Source organism: Neolamprologus multifasciatus, chromosome 17 (genome assembly GCF_963576455.1).
Source record: "Neolamprologus multifasciatus chromosome 17, fNeoMul1.2, whole genome shotgun sequence".
NCBI lineage: Eukaryota > Metazoa > Chordata > Actinopteri > Cichliformes > Cichlidae > Neolamprologus > Neolamprologus multifasciatus.
The window spans coordinates 21,947,853-21,971,653 of NC_140455.1; the positions used below are offsets into that span (position 1 = coordinate 21,947,853).

At 40.7% G+C, this 23,801-nt stretch overlaps 1 protein-coding gene across 1 annotated transcript in view; it reads right to left on the reverse strand.

The window, feature by feature from the left end:
* The window catches only part of LOC146499362 (uncharacterized), a gene marked incomplete at its 5' end in the record, with an annotated part of 65,170 nt that overhangs the window by 29,831 nt on the left and 11,538 nt on the right, over positions 1 to 23,801 (reverse strand). Inside the window, 5 exons of the mRNA XM_085138302.1 lie at positions 4,691 to 4,796; positions 6,590 to 6,666; positions 9,979 to 10,158; positions 17,515 to 17,661; positions 23,012 to 23,518. Of these exons, the coding sequence (XP_084994428.1) occupies positions 4,691 to 4,796; positions 6,590 to 6,666; positions 9,979 to 10,158; positions 17,515 to 17,661; positions 23,012 to 23,518 (1,017 nt within the window). The remainder of the gene's footprint in view (positions 1 to 4,690; positions 4,797 to 6,589; positions 6,667 to 9,978; positions 10,159 to 17,514; positions 17,662 to 23,011; positions 23,519 to 23,801) is intronic.

The window sequence follows — 23,801 nt, forward strand, 5'->3', positions numbered from 1 at the left end:
ATCACCTTCATCTTTATGTATCCCCTTCATACCGTGGTTTATGAGGTGTTTATATATATATTTTATTCTGACTGATTCCAAACCTGCACAATCTTTATATCAGGGTGAAAGGATTCAGTATTCAGTTTATTCGTTTTGAAGCCCTAACCTCCAGTGGCCTAATCCATGAATGCACAGCCGTGATTACTGGTTAGTTCAGGCTGAAAACAACAGCCCATCTAAAACACACAGAGCAGGTTACCATACCAACCGCAGCATCTGAGCACAACAGATAGCTGGATTTGGCTGCGAGTGGCCAAGTCAAATCCCCTCGCTGATTTAGAAAAAAGGCCACACACCGCCTGCCCTTTGCCATGCAGCGCACCAGCCAGAGGCAATAAGGTTGGACTTGTATCTCTTTCTTTGCATGTTTGAGAAAGGGATGAGCATCAACGAGACAATCAACGTGCCGAGGCCATTCACTGATGCCACCCGGAGCCTTCACTCCTCTATGTCTTGAATGAATGGCAGAATAGGAGCAGGGTGGAATAAAAAAGAAAATCCTTCTCAAATTATTATTCATGGGGAGGGGATTTTCCTTTCAGGCCTCCTTTATCGATGCCTTTCCCAACACGTCACCCTCTCTATCTGCCCTGACAAGTGCCAATCAATGGGCTTGAGTCCAGGTTTTTGGGAAACGCCAGAGGATTTCAGAGACAATAGCCAATGAGTCCACAGTGATGGTGGCTCAGAGACAATAGTGACATGGCTACACTGTTAGTGTGTGGTCCATAGGGGGTGAAACGATCCTTGCTTAGTACATGACTAATCTCTGGCTGCATCACCTCTGTCTTTCTGCAGCCTAATCTGTCCCGTAGTTTCCTCAACTTCCCTGAACCAATCCACTGGGGTCAGTTCAGATTAGTGCTCTTTGTGGCCCCGTACATCGCTACATTCATTTGGACACTTACATCTTTAGTTGCAGCTGAATGCTAAACTCTGAGGGTGAACACAGAGTGACCGAGCAGCAGAGAAACAGCCATGAAACAATTACGAGGGAAGGGATTATTCTACCTATGAATTCCAAATGAGCAAAGATGGACAAAGGTCTTATCGCAGGCCTCACTGGGGAGCCAGGGCATCTTGTAGCAGCTGATTTCTGGGTCTGGCTTAATCTCTAAATCATTCAACCATTTTCAATCGATCCAAAGGGATGGGTGACTCATTGATGTGGGGATCTGGGGTGGCGCTTTCTAGAGATTACAAATTGGTTATTTTATTCAATTCTATTACAGGAAATTCATGATATCAGTACTCATGGAGCTTGGCCAGAACAAAGTAGAAGGTGCAGAAGATTTTTTTTATGTATTTAACTCTTTTTTTTTTTCTTGGTATTGAGCTTATTGCCTCAATGCCTCACTTTTGATAATCACCACCTAAAATCTCTATATAAGAACAAAATAACTTAAAAAGAATGTAAATTGTATAATTATGTAAATAGCTTATTTCAGCTCATATTTTTTGATTTTTGATTTTATTATGTTATATTATATTATGCATTTATTTCTACTGTATTTCTCATATGCTGCTTTTATAATTGTTTCTGTTGTTTTAAATGATCATTGGATTCTTTTCTGTTGTGAACTGCAATGGAATTATTTAATTGTACAGGGAACTATGTTTTTTTTTACTGTGTATATGACAATAACACTTGAACTTGAAATGAATTATGTGCTTTAAATTTAATTTCATTAGCATTATCACTATTAGGAATGAACTAGCTAAAATTAGTCAGCTAGCTGTAATGTTTGGGTAACGAGCAATTTGTGCATTAAGCCCCGTCACATGTTAATAATAATATCATTATTATCTTTATTATTATAAAGTTCTGTTTGATTCAGTTTTATTCGTATAGTGATGATGTTATTATTCTTAAACTATGGTTTGCAGTATTTTGGCTGGGCTCTCAGTCATGGTACAATAACGTACCATATATACAACAATCATAATAATAATAAACATAATTAATAAATAAAAATAATAGGGCAGGACATATGTCTTTTCACTGCTTTAGTCAATGTTAGCCTGCATATAGATGTGCTGCTTGGAAACACCAGTAACAATTTAACGATTGCAGTTCCATGGGTCCAATGAATAACAATGGATGGCTTTATGGTTTGGTTGTATGGCTTTATGGACGATACAATCCATAAAACCTTTGTTATTAATAAAAGTGATGGACATACTATAATTGTAGGGTTTGGATCTGTGACTTCTACAAATGTAGGGAAGTTCATTCAGGATGGAAATCTGACATAATCTTCAAATCCATTCTGAGAAGTTGTACATCACACTAAACCTACAAAAGGGATACCCATATTCTCATGGAGTCAAATTGGGGTCATTCCCTCCATTAGGGGCTTAAATGAAAGGTTGAACTGCTCGCACGTCCAGGGTAGCCAAATCTCACCTATCCACACAAAGACATGCCACACACTGGGCATCTTTTAGAGGCGCCGTAACCTCCAGCGCGACCTCTCCACGGCCCGCTAATGACCCCTTCCCTCTGAGGGTGACCGTGTCTTTGGCCTCTAAAAGGTCAAAGCACACAAGCCATCACCAGGATCCTCTGCATAACATCTTTTTCATGTTTGCCCAAGTTTTACAGGGTAGTTAAACAAGCAAAGACTTGTTCTAAAATCTGTCAGGAACCAAAAAAGGAGCATTTTACAGCTTAATGGAATTTACCTTATTGTGTAACTAGACAATGGATATACATTGTATACCTTCTACAAGCTTATAAATCAATCAGTCTTTGTAAAAATGCCTTTAAAGAGTTATAAAATGCTCTTAACTTGTGTGGTCACTTCTTACAGTCAGAAACAGAGGAGGTAAATAAACATGTTACACAGTAAAGTCAACCTTTAGGAAAGACCTGTAAAACACAGAGAAGAGGTTCTGGGTGTCCTCACAAACTCTTTTTAGGAGACCCTCTCTAAGTTTCAATCACTTCCGTACCTCGTTGAAACTAAAATTTATCTTCATAACAAGAGTTTTGAGTTTGTATGTTCATGTTTGCAGAAAAGGTCTTCATCCATAAAGAGACTGGATCTGAATGTACAAAGGTGTCCCAAAGGTTCTGACACCTGATCAGAAAATCTTGAGTGACTAAACTGAAGCAAACACGTATCTCTTCAAAAACACAATTACACTATGATGCAAAACAGCAGAACTTGAGCTTGGATGTCCAGGTTGCATCCTTGGCTGCCTGGATGTTCAAGGGCATTTTAATTATTGTCTTTGATATAAAAAGAGAACTTTTGGTGACACAAGATGTTATCCACGTTTGCATATTTGCCCATCTTAGTTATTGGCTGTTTTATTTATTTATATATTATTAACTTTATTAGGAATTCATATTGGTTTGCTTTGTTTTTATCCTCTCTTCAGCTCTAAAATCAAAAGGTGGAAAGTCACAGCTTTTTAACCCCAGTAGGTGGTTGTCCTGCAGGAGGGTAGGTGACGCACTATTAATCAAGTGTGTCATCACATGAGTCAAGGTGTGCAAATAGGCATGGGGTCAATACCACAAGAGGTTTGTCCCACCCTATCATGTGACCTATTGAGGTATGACATTTTTGGGACACCCCCACACGCAGTCCATATCACACACGCTGATGAATTTATATAAGAATGTACAGTATATTTATTAAACCCTGAAGCACTTTGCCAACATGTGCTTTGAAAAGTGACATATGCCAAATCCTTCACATGGAGACTTTCTGTAACTAAACAAGTGTTTCATTGTTTTTCATGACTGATACCTCATATCAAGATTTAGAAATACTTTTTATTTTAATGCCTCTGCAATGCTGACATGATCGTAAAAGGAAAAGCAGTGCATTATATTAGAAAACTATTTATCCAATTAATGTAATTGAACACTTAATATATATATATATATATATATATAAAAAGTCATTATGTTAATTATGTCAATCAGCCGACAGTGGCATCAGACATGTTGGATTTGGTAGACACAACGCTGCGCCCTGCAGCTCAGCCTTCGGATGCATCAATCTCAGCTGTGATGGATGCATTTGTAACTTCCTCTAGCAATACAGCAGGCCATGGACCATTAGTGTTATAGCACAATGACGGATAATGGATAAGTAAGACACCAGCGAAAAAGAAAGAAAATGATCACAGTCTGACTGATGTGGTCAAATGAAGGTGGGAGGAAAAAGAGCGAGCTATTACTTCAAGGGTGGCTCTCCATTTCCACTGTGCTGACAACACTCCTGCCTGTTTTCTGGCCTTTTGCTGCCAGCTCTCTAGTGTTTGTGGTCCATACAGTAAAGCACTGCCCCTAAACCATAACTCATGAATGTGCACAAGCTGGCCCTACAGGTGAAGGTGATACTGCAGGCCAGCTGGCCCTAGCGAGGATTAACAGGCTTAAGTGTACCGGAGGCAAGGGAACGCCAAACACAGCGCTGACAGTGAGGAGACAATGGCCTCTAATAAAGCAGAGCCGACAGGGACTGAGTGGGCTTTTACTGGATCAAGCGCTAATGGTGAAGATGGGCTCTCGTATTGATTAAGTATTGTTGTAGTAGGCTCTTAGTTTTGAAACAGAGGTGGTATGTAATGACAGCGCAGACAGAGCCTGAAAAAAATGTGTTCTGAGTAAATCTAATGGATAACATACTGTGGCTGGACTGGGAGGGAGAATGGGAGGATCTGCACATGTCGAATGATGGACTTGGGTCTATGATCCATGACGATGGCGACCCTGAACCTCCTTCGGACTGATCCTGCACGGAAACAGAAAGGAAAAAAATCAGTTAGTCTGCTTTTCAGCAGAAACATGAAGGAGCTATTTTAGGTTAAGGTTCTGGTGACCTGCGTAATGTAATATGCGGTTCTTTGAGTACAAGTCTGCGATAGCCACCATATCTGGAAATTTCAACATGCACATGGATCTTTCTTCTTGTTCTATTTGTTGCCATGTCTAACAAATTGAGGTGTAAACAGCAATTTTATATGTAAATGATTAAATAATGTACCTAGCTATAGATGGGGTGGAAATTACACGCACGATGTCCCCCTTTTTCAAATTCCCTAACTGACTCTGGGAGTTCTCAGCTATATGGACATCCTGAGGCTTTGCTTGTTTCTCTATTAGTTCCATGGTGATTTTTCCAGCATGGTTGGGCTCAGGTAGTATAGCAGTACTTCTAATAATGGGAAAGATGTTGGTTTGATCCTTCCTTGTAGTAAGAAAGCACTTTTAGTGCTCAAATTGAGGTATATGAAGTATTTACCATTTATTGTGGGAAGCTGCTGCCACCGGGGAGTGTCTTTGCAAAGACTGCTTTAACAGTTTTTTGTTGGGCATTACGTGAAGATTGGTGTTATTCACTTTAACTGTCTGTGTTTTTAATATTGTGGCTGATCTGTGTATCATTACAAAAACTGAGATTAAAATTCTGTTTCATTATTAAGTGTAGATTTTTGTTGAGGACGCAGATGGCTCGTTCCTGTGTAAGCTGCCACTCGCTGCCTAATTTTTGTGTTTCCATCTTTATAAAAAACAATTTTTTATCATACATTGATGCAAAAAAGGACCCCTCCTTCCCCCACCACCAATACTGAAAACCAACACCTAGTACATGCACTTCCTTTTTTTCTTTAAAGACACAGCAGAGTAATCAAAATGAGCAAGTAGGGAAGTGGGTTCAAAACTTTTAATAACGTCAGGTTTGCCTCTGAAGAAGCACGTGAGGAAGAACTTGCAGTACGGCTTCTATCTTGAAAAACCTACTAACGGTTTATGAGTTTCTCATCATTGTAAATAATCCTGTGGGTGGATACTTGGTTTCAGTGAGGTGAATTATGCAAATGTTTGTATGAATCCTGCTCTGAGCACTCCAGCTAGACCCCCATCGTGGTCAGGCATAATTGTGGGGGGCTTATGGCTCTCATTCATGCTTTTCAGGGGCTCCCTCTCATCTGTCATAAAGAGGAGATTAATCGTAGATCACGTGGAGCACCTGCATCCATTCCACTGCAGCCCAGCATGCAAAAGCCCTGTTTACCCTCCCGACCCCTCACCCCATCAAACCCTGTCTGATCCTGGTGGTGGCGCATCCTCCAAAAGAATCCTATCGTGTCAAGCTCTACCCCACCACCACAGCGACACTCCAATGAGGTGGTGTAAAAGCCTACCATACAGTCGGGCCTCCCCCTTCTCCTGCAGCGCGTGACTGATTAACCACACACCTGCTGCACGCCGCGTGCCCTCTGTTATATTGTGTCTCAATTATCATCAACAATTTGGCTTGTCTTACTGACATGACAGTTATAAATGCATGCTGGTTCAAGTTTGTAAAAGGGTGTCTTTGTGTGGGATGTGTGCACTGCTTGGGGCTGTTGTGCGATAGTAGCTGATTCCTCAAGGTCTAGTGTTTGTTGACAACAAAGCACAGTCCTGCTTTTGAAGGAAATCTGATAGATGAACGAAGGAGGGGTGAGTGTGTGTGTGTGTGTGTTTGGGTGTGTGTGTGAGAGAACCAAAACTGGTTTCACAAGGGGCAGCGGCACTCACCGATTTGTTTTCTTGGACTTTCCCTGCAGAGTTGAACCTTTCAGAGACGCTGCCAGCTGTGAGCGGCCTCGAAACACCTGACGAAACCAGCAAAGAACACAGCGTCAGGCAGGAGGGAGAGGAAGCGATTGTGTGTTAGCAGTTGTGTTCATGCATCTGTGTACATAAGTGCTGGCCTCTGGCACACACTTCTATGCGTTTGTCTTTTTGTACTTGAGTGTGTGTGCTCAGATATGAGTAATGTTGTGTAGTAGTTCCAATTATGGCTCCTAATCTCTGAGCAAATAATGGCATAAAATGGAGCAACAAAACCCCAGAGAAGCACCTGTCTGCAGAAGCGTGCCAGGTGTAAACATTGTTCTGCAGACACAGAGAGAGGAAAGACAGGCTTTCAGAAAACTCAGACAGATTTTGTCTTTTTGTAAACATCGGAGGCATGGATGCATGAATGCATGAATGCATGAATGCTAACAACACCGTGGTGATTCTATTTCTTTTTATGCTGGGCACGAGCCAGATAAATATGGTTTTATTCAGCCCAGTTTGGAGATTTCCACTGATAAGACAATTTAAAGGAATTCCAGAGAAATTTTGTTTCTGATTAAATAAATAAGCCACAAACCGTTACAGTTTAAAACGTATGAGGTCAAAGGTATAATTACAAGAAGACCAAACTGACTGACTAACTCTGACTGACCCCCAAATGAAGAGCAAAAACACTGCCATCATACCAATAATGATGATGCAAGTCTCCACAAGATCCATCGTTTTCAAGCTTCCCACTCACTGTCTTTTATTTACCTTTTGCAAATCAGGGGGTCTGCAACTGGGCACCTCAGGATGCATGAGAAAACCTGCAAAACTAACTGTTTATTACCAAACTGAAGACAAAATTCATTTAATTTAGCAAGTTAGAAACTCAGAGTTCTTCCTTCCCACCATCACAGGTTCTTGCTCACAGGAGGTTGCAGGAGATTGTTGGGATTTTCACTCTGTTGAGTCTTTATCTAATGCCAGATTGAGGCGACTGTTGTTGTTATTTGCCATTGTACAGATAACTGAATTAAACTAAATGTCTTGAATGTTTTTAGAAGAATATTTTGGCAACAAAATAAGAAGACAGATCATCATAAATTGTGACGCTGTCAAGTGGATCACCCAGTAAATGCTTGGAAGTCATGTGACATCCTATCCTTGAGCTCCTGACCTTGAGGTTGGGGTCGCTGAGATTCAAACTTGCCAAGCACTTTGGATGATAATACCCTTTCAGCGTTTTACGGCTGAAGGATAAAATGACAGCGGGTCGAGCTGAAGATGCTGAGATTTTCACTGGGAGGGACCAGAATGGACAGGATTAAAAGTGAATACATCAGAGGGTCAGCTCAGGTCTAGTTTAGAAGTTTAGAAACAAGGTTAAAGAGGCAAGATTGAGATGGTTTGGACAGAGCAGGGATTTGGGATATTATGGATGTTCAAGATGGAGCTGCCAGGGAGGAAGAAAAGAGGAAGACCACAGAGAAGCTTGTAGTATAGTGAAAGAGAAGGTGCAGAGGGTTGGTGTGACTGAGGAGGATGTTAGGGAAGCAGACAATCTGATTTTTGTACAGATAAAACATGATTCCCAGTCTCTTCTTCACAATAAAGTACACAGCTTATTAATTCATTAATACTATTAAGCCAAGGTCTGTTTAAACAGGTCTGTGTTTGAACAAAGAAAAAAACTGTCTGTCACAACCTAGTAGACAGACCTGTGGTATCAATTTGAAAAACCTACATCCCCTCATTCTCCAAGTTGCGTGCCCATGCTGCCTGCCTGGTTGCTCAGCGGGCTGACAACAATACCCCAAGCCTTTGAAGCTAAGGGGTAAAAAAGCCCCACTAGGGACAAAAGTTGGAAGCACATCAGTTTAATGCTTGCCATTATATTTATTCATTTCAGTTTTATTTATATGGTACCAAATCACAACAACACTTGCCTCGGGGTGCTTTATATTGTAAGAAAAAGATCCTCTAATCATAAAGAGAAAACCACAACAATCAGACAACCTGTTATGAGAAATCACTTAGTGTCAGTGGGAAGGAAAAACAGCAAGAAACGTTCTGGAGAATCAGACTCAGGCAGAGGCTGTGAGAGACAAAGACACGCTTCATTTATTATAAAAAATTTACCATCTGAGGTCTAAATTACCATCAGAGATTATCATCTTAACACTAAAATATCAGAATATGTCACTTTCACAGTGTTCGTGTCTAAAAGACATGAACAGAATTAACTCAAACATGAGGTTATGTGAAAAAATCTTCCAGTAGTAGATACGTGACAGATGATGAAGTGATGAAGAGCGAAGCTCTCTTGATCTTTAGTGTTTTTGAACAGATGCAAAAATCTCAGAGTCGAGTTAAAATGAGAGATGTTTCTTCATGATTGGGTTGAACTGACCTCTTAAACATCCACAGTGTTTATCTCCCTCTCTGGTGCCTTATCGGTCTATAATCAGCAGGGGTTTTCTGCACACACTCTTCTCAGTTTCTTATCCTGTGTTATGTATCAGTGTTGTTTCGAAGTGTGTTTGGCTATCTTAGTCGGACTTTCCCAGTTAATGATCCACTCTAGCGGTTTGATCTTTATTAATATGGCACATCCTGATATCCCTATAAACCTTTTTCTGCCTCACCACACCTTGAGGGAAAAGCAGTTAAGAGCTCGCAGCGGCATGCCTGGGAGCAGATGAGAGTCGATATTACAGCTTGTTAAAGAAAGGGGAAAAAAAGGGGGGGGGGGATTTACACCATAAATGCATTGCTTACTCTCAAGGCCAGTCGTAGATGGAGAAAACACACCTTCAGGGTCATATTTTCCCCCCATGTAAGGTCTTATGTGTTTTCTCCAGACATACACACACACACACACACAGGCACACCTGTCCGGCTGCTGCCTGTTATTACAGTGACGGTTTTTGCTTATCAAACAATCTCACTCAAACCGTCAGAGCAGGAGGTTTACGCTCGGTCAACTCTGATTTGCCTTTAAGTCACAACAAACATGCAAAACCAGAAATAAAATCAGAAGCAATTCACTTTCTCACTCTTACACAAACGATCCAGACTGTTCAGAAACATCTTAACTGAAATAACGGGTGTTAGTCAGAGTTTGTTCTTTGGGTCTGAACTTCCTCTTTTGGCTCAGTGTCCCCTGATCATTAACAAGCTACAAGCTACACGTGTATCTGCATGTTTGTGCAGGTTTGTGTTAAATCCATGGCTTATGTTGCAATCTCCCAAACTACCCACCAACCCCTCTTCCCTCCATTCATAACATTTAAGGTCTTTACATTTCCGCTCAGCTTGGATTTTTAGCTTTTGCGTGCTTAATATTGCTGATGTTTTACCTGCTGAATCATACTGCATCGTCAGATCGGACCTCGGGGACACCTCCTCCTCCAGCTCAAAGGGACTCAAAAGAGTCTCAGGCGCCGGTCGGTCCAGGAGGAGCAGCTGAACCCGGGACAGGGAGCCCAGATTTCCAGAGTCGCAGCCCATTGTGAGTGCTGCGAGGCCGGGGGACAGCTCTGCTGGGGGAGGCAGCAAATGTTACACCAGAAAAACAAGATTGAATCGTTCAGAGAGCTCTGATATTCTGCAGTGAAGATTAGACAAACAGACCAGTTAGCCAGGCAGTTATTATTTCAAATATTCATCAGAAAAATAAACTTTAAAGCTCCAGACATGTTGGAGCCGTTTAAAATTAATACATCTACATGTAAAATGTTAATTTAGATAGGATAGAAAAGATCCTATAACAGTATAATAACACAAGCTATTATAAATATGAATAATGGTGGATACACATATTAAACATGGCCAAAGTTCTAATAATGGAGGTCATCTTATATAAAAGTAACACCTGTGGAACAAAATCTAAACAAATGTCAGTAGGAGTGAATTTCCTTATATGGTTGTCATAGAAGCGAGCAGCACGGTGGTTAGCACTGTTGCCTCACTTCAAGTGTACCTGATAACAATAAGAGAATATCAGAAAATATCCAGTTGGGCCGACAAAACCACACACCACACCCCAATCTGAGCCTATTCAACATCATTTATGAGTTCTTTTTAAGTCATATAAATGTTGCCATTAGGTACCCTTAAATAATAAAAGTACTCATTTATTTACTTAATTAACCAACCCTGAACTTTCTGGTATTGTATAGGTGCTTAAATCTAACCAAACAGTAAGGGAAACAAAGAGGTCAAAAAAAACTTTAACCCCTATTGCTACCATTGAAGAAATCACTCCTGCCCATTACTTCCATTCAGCAGGGTGGACTAATAACCACCCAATGAAGTAAAACTACATACTACACTCCCACACATAGAGGTGCAGCATATGTGTGCTGTCAATTAGTAAAATATAAATATATGAACAAAGTTTTACTGTTTCATTTAAATAAAAAGCATTGCCATGTATATCAGCTGTGCAGGTCTGCTGAGTGGTCAGTAAGTAAAAAGAATAGATCAAAATACCAGCCAACGTCTAAGTGTACAAATGAATAAATTAGTAATAAAATGCCTAAGACAAATTAATAAATTAGTACAAAAGTTCATCTTTTAGAAAAAGTTACAAAATTCCCTACCCATTAATTAAGGTATTAATGGGTATATTTTAAAAGGTAGACAATAGCAACAAGTACCATTTCAAGGGCAGAACAACAGGGCCTTAGATCACATCAACCTGGGCTGGATTATCCAATGAACAGTCTGGGTACAGGCCCAGAGACCCACCCACAGCTGAGAGTCCACCCAAGAAACAAAACAAAACAAAACAAACAAGAAAAAAACAAAAACATGACCACAATATTTCTTATTCTTATTCATAAATCTTCTCATACATCTTCCAATTTTTAAAGGTTTTATACTGGCTTCCTGTCAGGTCAAAATCTGGGTTCTTACTTTTATGGCCCAACAAGGTGAGTGTCCCCCACCTATATTGTCGACCTACTCCACTAGGGCAGGGCGATATGGCCAAAAATATTTATCATGATATATATTTGAAAATTTGCGATAACGATATATTTGACGATATAATTTCTGCAAGACAAAATACAACTCCACAACTTTACTAGCGCAAAAAAAAAACCCATCCATTTATTTTCACTTAAACAAGCAGCTGTATTTTTATGTGCATTAAAGCTATATAAACATTTAACAGTGCAAATGCAAATTCCTTGCTGAAAGTTTAACCAAAAGGCATTTCCAGTAGAAATGGGCTGACATATCCTGAGCATAACCATGTATAATATCCACTGAAGTTAAAAAGAGATGCTTTGCTACATTAAACTGCAGTGTGCCAAATAAAAAAGTAAAATATGTATTTTTCGGACCATAAGATGCACGGGATTATAAGGCAACAAAGCAGTCAGATAAATCAAACTTTATTCAACTCATTCTTCTTGCTTCTTCCACTTTTGTACCATTGATTCGTTAATGCTGTATTCTGTCACAGCTGCTCTATTCCCATGTTGTTGCACTATATTAATCACTAACCTTCTATTGTGGATGGATTATCTCAGTTGTTCTCCTGACTGAAGTTTGGTCCGTTTACAGCATCCTGCCATGCGATTGTATTTGTCTCTAACCATCAGGAACCTTCACGTTAACTTTTATCAAGTGGAAAAGTGTTCTCCAGCTTCACTGTTTATGTTATGCTAACACAGCTGTGTCGCTAGAGATCACGTAGCACACCATTAAATACCAGCTAGCCCAACTTCAGTAACCCTACAAACGGTACTGCTGTTTAGTTTCCTGTCTTCATTTATGTTGGAAGTGATAGCAGAGCTGTACGTTTGATTTTTTTCAGAAATCTTTCAGTCAGAACATGCTATATCATGCTTAGGTAACTAGCGAAACTAGCGAGCTAACTTCTGCTAACTTCCTGCTAACTTCTAACTCCGTTAAATGTAACGGATGCCTGGATGTTAAACATCATAGTTATACCTGGTAAAGCAGCAACGCTGATCGTTTTATTAAAGATGGAAGAATTTAGACAGTTTTTAACTCTCAGTGATGTTCGTTTGACTTCGGGACCTTAAAGGACGGAGTTTAGGACCCAGATTACTCCCAGATTTACGAGCATCTTAGTCCGACAAATACAGCGGCCGCTTGCATGTTCTACAAAAAATGTGCTTTGTTGTGTATCTGACGGGTAAACACCAAACCAGTTGGGTTGCACCATTTTTACAAACTAATTCTGGTTTATCCGTTTCACTCAACAATCTGCTTTTCCCATTCTCATTCTCTGTTACTGCCGCGCTTTTTTGGCACTGCGCATGCGCGTTTTACCCATATTCTATCGTGATATTTCATTTTCTTATCGTTGCCTAGCATTGTACCGGTATTACCGTCAACGGTATAATATGGCCCAGCCCTATACTCCACCTTTATTCTCCAAGTCGGGTCCCTAGGTCTGCAGATTTGGGTCTTCTTGTGCTCCTACTTACCCGTCTGAAAACTAAAAGGGACTTTGAATTTCATTCCTTAGTTATAAAACTTTGCAACTCTGTAATAGCCTTAAAAAAAGCTTAAAACTGTTCTGGGTTGTTTTATTGGTTCAAGTATGTTTGTTATATTTTACTGACACCTCTGTAAAGCACTGTGTCACTGCTTTCTTGTCTTGACACTTTTTACTTACTTAAATAGATACAAGTTTCAACAGGTGACAGTTGATTGGCTCAAGAAATCAGGATGAAAACATTGCAGTGAATATTAGAATTGCTGAGAAAATATTCACCTCAGTCATGCTAATAAGACATTTCTGAATGCAGATATTTTAAAGCTTTTGGGATAGCTTTATTTTAGTAAGATAAAGCACTCTATGAAATGATTTAGAACCAATATGTGAATATACACTGGAAGGTCTAATTACTAAAGAAGCAAATAAAGCCTGACCATTACCATCAAGTTACGGCCATCGGTTTGTGCTTTGCACATCTGGGGATGGAACCAACGCCATGTACTATAATAAGGTGTTTTATATTCTGGGAATGAGTTACGCAGGAAGCCATCTTATGACATCATCTTAATGAGCTGGTAAAAGTAAATTAGGTAAAACATAATATGCATTCAAAGACTTTTGTTAGTATACAACACATTATAGTCTTGAAAGAGCAGAACACAGTCTAATATTTGTATTACAACCATAAAGATGTTGGAAAAATGAATAATCTGCTGAAAACAAATGGATTCAACTGAATTATTAAATTACTGTAAATTATACAGCACAGCACCTCAAGCACACCACCCTAGATCTACCCCACCTTACACCCACACCCACACACACACACACACACACACACACACACACACACAATTCCCCCCTCAGACTCCAAAGTTCTCGCCGTCACACCCAATTAAAAGCGGATCAGTGACAGTGTGGCTCACTGCCCATGCAAATCCCCGGTGTGGAGCTACCATTCCTATCTGAGGGGATTTCACACATTACGCTCTGCTGCATGGACACAAACGCGCGCACGCACACACACACACACACACACACACACACACACACACACTAGCACTCCCAGCAGCATCCCAGCAGTGCTAGAAAAGAGAATCAGAGAAAGTTTTGCGCTTGCATCCACACAGAGCACATTCATCTGTTAAGTGTTTTCAGTTGGGAACTGGTAAAGTAATCCCTCAGGTGAGAAAACTGGAACTGTTGCTTCTGCTGCTGATAAATTAAGAAGTCGTTGAGAGGAAATCCCTGGGATAACTGTGGCTGTAACATAATGTGGCGGGAAGCACTTTCAGTTAGGTCGGGTATTAATCTATCGTTAGCCACAAGCTGCCCAAAGACTGAGCAACACTCAGCAAACACAGTGGCAGATAACAAATGACTAATCCTGTGATTAAGGTGTTGGACACTGTGGTTGCCACCCACTCAGTGTCACAGTGACACGCTCCTGAATGAACTGCTGTACGGTTTCTTCAAAGCGCTGATCAGAAGTGATGTTGTGCAACATCAGTAAAGGTCATGAGTAATGACAGAGGTTTTTAAAAGAGGTTCATGTCAGAGTTCAAGTCCTACAAAGTCATTAAAGAGGACAAATTAAAACACATGCAGCAAAGTCTCTCATCTGAAGCTGCAATTTGCTCACCATTATTTTCTTTTGGGGTTTTCTCGGTCCAGGCCTGAGTTCCTTTGGTCTGTTTTGAAATAAAAGGCTGTTTTTGAGTCTGCTTTATGCAGTTTAGCCTGATTAAATATCTGTATTTTTTTAAAATCCTGTATATCCTATACAAATGTAAATTATGCTTCACGTCAGCCTGATAACAATCAGTCTGGAGCATTAGCTTGCATTTGCCAGAGCTTCTGGACTGAGCCCTGTGTTGATTTTATCAAACTGGTTGCCGTGGTTGCGGCTGCGCTGATCCTTTCACATCCTCAGGGCAAAGGTCGTGGAGGTCAGACAGAGGTTCGGGTCAAGCAAGCAGGTTAAACACCTTGTCAGGGATTAGCAGGCTATGAGGGACGTGGAGGAAGTCTTCATTGGCTAATGTTTCTCTCCGCATCTCACTCAACCACCTCCAGGACACACATGCTATCTAATACAGGCATGCACACACACACAAATCACATTTACTCCGCCTTTGTTGGCCAGTGTGGGCCAATGCAAGGACCTGACAGAGTGAGTGGTCAGATAAGCTCATCTCTGCTGGTAACAAGGCAGATGTCAGAGAGAAAGGAGAGCATGTCTAATTGAGAAATGAATGGGAGCCACGCATAGATGGAAGCAACAATAAACAAACTTAGCTTTCTTTGAATTTGAATCACAGAGAGAGAAAGAGAAGCCAAAGTAAAGCCTGACCAAATTTCCAAATGCTGATAACCTGTGAACCGCAAAAACGCAACATGCGTATGTATTATAGTAGGGTCTACCTTACAATATAAAGCACCTTGAGATGACTGTTATTGTGATTTGATCTATATAAATTAAATTGAAATTAAATTGAAAAAAGCAAAAACAAAAACACACAATAATAAGGGGATACTTTTGTTTTAAATTATGAATTAATTACTAAATAAATCAGTAAGCTGAACGATCAAAAACACATCAGACAGACCCTCAAAGATGAGAATTAATTACCTTTCAATATTTGTACATTTGTTAGTTGTGTATTTATGCCTGATGACCTGTTGCTTCTTAAAACTGTCCACTGTCCTCGCCGTGTGACCTGCAATGGTTGTGTATTGTGTGATGTCCCTCATTTCCCCTTATATTTGTGTGTGTATGTGTTTCTGTGCGTCAGTGTCCTGGTTTTCCTGGGATTCCAGGCCTGAAGACTGTTTTTTCCACCGTGAGACCTAAAGCGTAATCGCATGCACCTGCTGCTGATCAGCCTCGTCTAGGGAGTTATTTAACAGAGTGGCTGAGCTGTGAGATTGTTTGAGTGTTTGAGTTTGCCACCGATATGGATGTTACTAACCGCTGCCTCTGTGATTTCCAGGAGTATTGCAGAAACAAGAGGAAAAACTGCATGCACTGTATACAGACACAAAGGGAATGGAAACACGGGCCATGGACACTGGGAGAAATGTTCAACGTAGAGAGTCCTGCCTTTGGGTCCTACATTCTCTGAAAAAAAAAACATACTATTTGAAGATATCATATTAACCACTTGATTGGTAATTGGTCCTTTATTGTCAGACTTCTATATTAACCTTATGATGTCTGCAAAAAAAATTAATGGCAAGCCATCAAAAAGCTGTCGACTAAAACCATGAAATTTCAATGTCATGGTAATAAGAGTGAGAATGTCAGTAGGTTATATCATCTGTGGATCACAAAAGTATCTACAAAATTTCAGGACAATCCAAGACCTAAGTAGGGGTGGGTTTAAAAAAATCGATTTTTCCAGTTCAAATCAATTTTAGTTTGAATAATTTGATATCGATTCATTAAATCCTGAATTGATTTTTAAATATAAATGTATTTGCCAGAAATCTCAGGTTAAAGCTCAGAAAACTATTTCAACAACCGCAAAACAGCTAAAACTGCAAACGATTAAAGAGCAGGTAAATGGAAAAAGATGTAAACACGTAGATCTCTTCACGTTTGAAAAACATTGTAATGAGCTCCTTCTTACTTTTGCTGTTCTGCTTCCACCACAATTAAATCACACTTCCTGCACAGGTCTCTCTCAGTGTATTTCAAGACCAGTTTACCATCACAAATCTCTCTTTTCTCCATTATTCGGTTACTTATTGCACACCAGTCTACCATTGTGCACAGTGCTGTCTACTGCTGTTTTTTTTTTTTTTAAATGACCTCCAACTGCTGGTCAGCACCAAAGACATTTAAACTCACAAATTATGTCAAACGACAAAACGCTTGGCTGTGTCTAATAAACCTCTGTAACTTTGCGCTGCTTCACTTCAGCAGCATCAGGTAATGTTCATCTGCTGATTCATGGTTTTCTTCCATTTTTGGTCTACTGCAGAATATTTTTAAGGGGGTTATTTGTTATAAAAGACCAGGCCAGAAAAATCTCCTTCATGTTTTTCTTTGTTTTATCCTCAGTTACTTTGACACAAAGGCAGCTGCTGTGATGCTTACACCTCTGATGAAGTCAAATATAATTGTAATTTTGTATTTTTGGGGGTTTTATATTTGTATAAAACCAAGTGTCCGTTTTGTTTTTATACATAGATATAAAAATATGGATGTGTACTGATAAATGATAGTCATTTTGATATTTCTGATTGTCTGAGTCAAATCAGTCAATCAAATCAAATCAGTTATGGAAATCAAAATCGATACGCAGCCCTAGACCTAAGTGCTTGGACCAAAGTTGTGGAAAAAGCAGGAAACACTGTAATTATTAAGCTGTATCATTAGCTGAAGCTGTTTAAGTGCTGAACGTGTTACCTGTTTCAGGTGAAGGGCAGCCTGATGAGTCAGATGGCTGGTCCAAAGACAAACAGGAAGTTGACAGTGGCGCAATGGCCTCCAGTTCATCAAACACACGAGACTGACTGCAGCTGATCTCAGAGCAGCGAGATGCTGCTGAGCGCCCTGCAACAGCACAGAGTGGGTGTTTAATATTATGGCGATAATACAGATGATGATGATAATGATGAAGCTGAGGATAAGGATTAAATGTATTTTTAATGATATGTGTGGGCACAGTGGATTGTTGCATTTGAAAAGTATTAGGACACAGTACAGTGCATGAAAACAATAGAAAATGTAAGCGCCAAATAACATGACTGCATATTATTTTTATTTTAACATGTTTCAATTTACATTTCCTTACTCTGTGAAACAACTTTTTGAAGTAAAATGTTTTGATTTTTCCAAGGCAGTAGTTAAATCTATATTTATGTTCTGCTGCTAGAAGATTTTTCTTTAATTACTTAAGCTATGTCCATTAGCTATATATAAAGCTACAGTTAGCTCAGCTTGCTAGTGTGGCACATAATAACCCATACAACTGTTTTTGTATGGGCACGACATTTTTTTACACTTATATCATAGCTATATTGTGTACATTAAACAAGGTGTAATGTGCAATTGAATGCACTCTAGAGCACTAGCAGGCACACTAGATAGGGCTAGGTTAGCTGTTTTATGCTAGCTAACTTCTGATTATTAGAAAACTCTCCTGATTACCAAGTGGTTGTTGGAAGTTGCAAGGTGAAATTGGTAGTAGTGGTATATAACCAGCTGTAGCTAAGTAGTAGTGAAACTGAGACCATGTCCCCTCAAAGTAAAAGGTGAGTTGCAGTGTAATGCAAACTTTTCGTTTGTAGGTGAACGGTGTCCGTTTACAGTCTGGTTTGTAATTTTTCGAGACAAAATATAGTCCATGCAAACTATGGGCAAAGCAGTAATCTGCCAGCGACAAGAGCAATTGTTGGGCTCAACTTCACCTACCAAAAGCCAGCAACCACTTACTAAGCAGTTGAAGCAGATACATTTCAATGGGTCACTGGCTGGTCTCGAGGCCTTTGTGACTGGAACATTAAATGTACCTTAGATTTTTTCATTAGTACTTTAAAAAAAAATGACTGATTCCCACATAAACTATCACAAAATCCTTTAAATATTAATAAAAGATTGCTATATAATTTAATAATAACGAGAACACCAAAGAGAAAGGAAAACAAAAGTCAGACTACATAGCTTTTCTTGGCTGGATAAAGTCAGGTATATTGATGCTCACCCCTTCAAGGAGGGGGACTCTGACAAGTGGGCAAAACACAATACAGGACATCCACAAGTGAAGGCCCTCAGGTGAGTCTTCAGGGTAAAAGTACTCTCAACTCACCTACACTAAACAGAGCAGGAAAATCTTCCCTTAAGCCCACAGAGCCCACTTTGAGGAATGTTAAAAACGGTCAGGCTCGTCATCAAAACTGTTTCACTCTGCCTGGTTTAAAACTCAGAGGATTAGTGAGAGAAACTGTTTCACTGGGCGATGTGTTTTGTCATTGCCATGAAAGAAGCTTGTCGAGGCTTTTCTCACATTAGAAATGCAGAACAGCTTGGCCTGGACAAAAGGATAATATATACAGAGGCTCTAAAAGGAAAAGGCAAACTCAGCTCCTTCACCACACAGACGAGTATAAATGTACACATGAAGCCACCCTCACGCAGTCAAGTAAGTGAACAACGCCACGCACACACCACTGCACTATTGTGCACTTGAGCGGCTTGGCGCTCTACTCAGAGAGACAATGGAAGGACTTGACTTGACACTTCAAAGCATATTGCTGCTGTCAACTCAGCTGTCATTCTCAGTCGATGAGGGCTCTACTGAGTCAGGGCGAGTTTTTCGGGGAGGTTAAGGGTGGCTGTGGGGGGTCAGTGGGTTTGATTTGACAGAGTTGGATAAAAACAACGACTCTTCTGTGTGCCTGTGGCCTTCTTTTCCTGGTCACAGCGCCATGCTGAAAGGCCCTAAGTGGAGAGGCCAGGCCAGGCCAGGACAGTGCCCTGCTTCATTGTCAGGGACAGTTGAACTCTGGAGATGTTGCTCAAAACAGGTCAGTCTGGGGTCACTGTATGGACTGATGGGATATGAGAAAGCCATGCTGGGGGGCACAAAGGGCTGAGTGAGACAAGGAGAGTGTCTGCTGCCAAATGCAGTACCACACTGGGGCTGTTGCTGTAGATACAAACCATTTCATCCCTTCCAAAGCCATACCTCTTAGCTCTTAGCTACTCTTAAGCTATAAATTAGCTTTTTAAATGACAACTCCAGCTTATGACAAACTTAATTTGAGCATTTTTTAAAAACGTGACTTTGCAGACACAGATTTAAGAAGGCTAATTTTTTTGACCATCTGGTGTAAAGTTGGTAATACAAATCCGTCAGACCTTCAGACTTCAGCTGTCTGAGTGAGACATATAAAAGTTACAGTCTGTTGTGTCTAAAGTGACTTGAGCTGGAATGTGATCTTCTGCTGATTTTAAGTAAATGATGAACTGCTGACACGTGACCATAACGTGGTGGAAATCTGTCCATAGAACTTAATTTGCCTGATTTAAATTTGACTGATTTTCTGGTTTCAACAGAACTCCAAGGTGAAGTTTTTATAAGAGGAGAAGCATTTAGTAGCACAAAGAGCGGATCTTGTACAGAGAAAAGCTGTGACTTTCCAAAATAACTACAGGTTTACCTTTCTCAGACTACTTTATAAGTTTAAAAAGGAATCTGGGCACTACTGTAGCTCAAAAGCAGCAAAAAAAAAAATTTCTGGCACAACTTCACCTGCTTCCAAGGTGCATGGAGAGGATGAAAGAATTCACAAAGCCGGAACTCCAGAAACACTTGAGGGAAGATGAACAACTTTAATAATTGTTCATCGAGTTTCGGCTTGTGGCCTTCATCAGGGTCAACTGATGAAGGCCACAAGCCGAAACACTTTGGTCAATTATTAAAGTTGTTCATCTTCCCACTACTGTAGCTCACCTGACTGAGTAGATGACCCGTATGGTATAGGGTACTGCAAGACCATGGGTTTGATGCCACTGGACCACATTTCCTGTGTGTCATTTCATAACAATGCTTCCTAGCAATAAATCTTATATCATTGGCAAGCCCATTTGTTTCTTCTTAAATTTGTAGGTTGAGCAGTAGAGTTGAGTATGTAGGTACATCCATGAAAATCTTGCCAAATTCTCTATGCTAATGCCAAACAGCGTACTCTGCTATTCACTCTTGTTTGGCGTCATTAATGTATTGGATGATTGAAGTCTAAAGAAAGAAGACATTTACCAATGTATTCATCTGACAAACAGAGGCCTCAGTGGATGGATCATACACAGCTACAGCAGCCTGGCACCTCCTCCTGATGCTGGTCACCAGCTTGGTTACACACTACTATTTTTCAACCAGTAATTTCCACAAGTGAGCCAATCTGGTTGTGTTGGTCACTATGGCAGCACTCCCAAGCTGATCCCACAAGTGTTCATTGAGGTTGAGGTCAGGACTGCAGGCAGGCCATTCCATCCCCTCTACTCCCAAATTCTGGAGTCAGTTTCTTATAAGCCGTGCTGTGTGGGGGCAATTTTAGGTGACAGAGTTTGGTACCAGACCAGTGAAGATATGGGAGAATCCAGTATGTTTTCTTTCTTCAGACTTCAATCATTCAATACATTAATGAAGGGCTGTTGGGCATTGGCAAAGAAGACTGGGCATGCTTTTCAGGAACAACAGTGTAAGATTTCCAACAGTGTAAGATTTATTGCCAAGAAGCATTGTTAATAAAAAGACATAAACACAAATTTCCTTACTTTTTGTGTTTCCTTAAAGGAGCAGCTCCTTGTACTTGCTCTGTACTGCTGAGAACATCAGACTTTGACGTGTTGAGTTTTGCATTTTTCTGTTTATTTTGCTTTATTCTTGTAGTTATCATAGTTTTTTTTTTTTTTTTTACCTCCTGCCTGGATCACATATTTAAGTTTTGGCCTCCTCTTCGTGTTTCACAGATTGTTTGTCATTCAGTTTCACCTCAAAGCCTGATAGTTTTGCCTCTCATGTCATCTTGCGTTTTAATAAAAATCCCTTTTTGTTGTGCATCCAGTTTATGTTCTTGTATTGTTATAGGCTGTGTGTGAAGGACGGGAATATCCTTACTTTTGAAATAAATAAAAGAATTCTCACCTTATCATATCTAGATGTAATAAACAGTTTAATAGCTGTACTGAATGTTGAGCAAGGTTTAGCTTATTCTAAAAACGATAAATTGAACTGTAGTGAAAAGCTGTAATTTCTTACGAAATGCTCCCGGGAAAGTCATTTTATTTGGGAAAGAACTGGAAGGGAACTGGCCTACTGAGGGCTGAATTACTGTTGCTGCCTTCACTTCCATTTAAATCAATAGGATGTAATTAAGTTGATCAAGCCCAACTGTGGACCTGTCCGTTGGTTTTTGTCTGTCTTTTATAAATGCTGCCATGTACCTTTGCGACTTTGGCAAGAACAGTAAACATAATAATTCATGTAAACCTGAACAAACAAGACTGAAGGTTGTAATAAACTGGAATTATCTTGCAAGCGTCAAACTGAGCCGCACTGAGGCTGCATTGAACTTGAATTGCCTCCATCTGCGAGGAAATAAATGAACCAGTGACACGCTCTCTGTGTCTGCCGTGAAGAGAACAGCGTGCTCCGATACAGCATGGGCCCCCCCTGCAGCACAGCACCACACAGAGAACAGTAGATGTCTCTGATAGAAAGGAGAAAATCCCTACACAATTTCCACATTGTTTGCTTTCTTTCATAAAGTTCCTGGAGAAGTCAGATGTCAGTGGCATGTCCTTTATGCTTGGGAACGGTAAATTAGCGGGCCACAGGAAAGCCATAGAGGTATTCTATTGTGGCGTTTCTCCTCAGTGTTCTGCCGTCAGCGAGCGGTGGTCAGTGTGGATTTATGACCATCAGCTACACGTTTCCCTCTCAGAGCCCAGAAGCCATGAGGGGGGGGGGGGGGGGGGGGGGGGGCTGAGACTGAGAGGCACGGCACACGAGGTAGGCACCCCGACTTCTATTGTTGGGGCCTCACGGCTTTGAGCAGCGACTCAAACGGTACCAGCTTTTCATCAAAAGCCCTCCTTTCTATTGCTGATTTAGAGGAAAAAGAAAAGCTTTATGTGTTATTTATTATGTGGTGGGAGGAGGTGAGAAAAAACAGGCTGACAGCAGAGCTTTCACAATGTGCTGATGGGGGCAGGAGCATCTGAAGGCCTCACTGTGGAAGTAGGCTTTGATTTCTCTGTCTGACCAGATCTCTTTGTCTCGGGGTGGATGTCCACCCTTGTTCAGGACAATCGGGGCCCTCAGAAAGTGGGTAGGAGTGTAGTGTTGGGCAGGGAGGAGGCTGTGAACGGCACATATGTGGCCAAGCTCATTTCTCACCTCTGACAGGGGAGATTGGAGGCAGGACCGGCCAGCGATGAGACTCCAGCCGAGACATTGGAGGAGAAGGGGTCAGCTTTGCCAGTGACCCTGAGTGGGGAGTGGTCCTCTGTGGACTTGGGCAGGAGGACCAAGTAGTGGAGGGAAAAGCCAGAGTGGCACCTTGATCGGAGTCCAAGGATGTGTTGAGATCGGCAGGAGCTACAAATGCTTCTAAGTGGATATTTTGTGGTATTTTTGTGCTTCTCTTGCTGCTCTGAGGTTTCTCTGAATTACAGTGGACGGCTGGTATTGGGCGAGGTGAGAAGGGTTTGGTTTGGCCGAAGAGTGGCTCGTAGAACACAGGGGTAGCGGTGCTGTCGGCGGTGGTGTTTTTCTTGAAGGATTGATGATGGTCTGATTCCTCTGGAGGGGAAGAAGCTAGGGGTAACTGCATCAGAGGGGAAGGATGGGATGGGGATAAAGAAACATATCCTTCTTGATCTGCTGAGACCATCAAATCTGCTGCTGAAAGAAAAAATAATTTGATCAGAAGTTTGAGTCTAAACTGCTGCTCGCAGTTTCCAGAATGACATCACTTTCTCTCCTGTTAATTCTGACACGTTTCACTAATCAAAAAAGGGGGAAAAAGCCATATTTTTGGGACAGAAATGAACCCTTGCAAATATCCTTCTTCATCAGCTGAAACTCGTCAGAAACACCAGATGGAAATTTAATCTTTAACATCAAAAGTTTTTAAAAGTTATGTTTCTGTTTTTTTGTGTTTTTGCTTTTTTAACCTTTTCTAAGA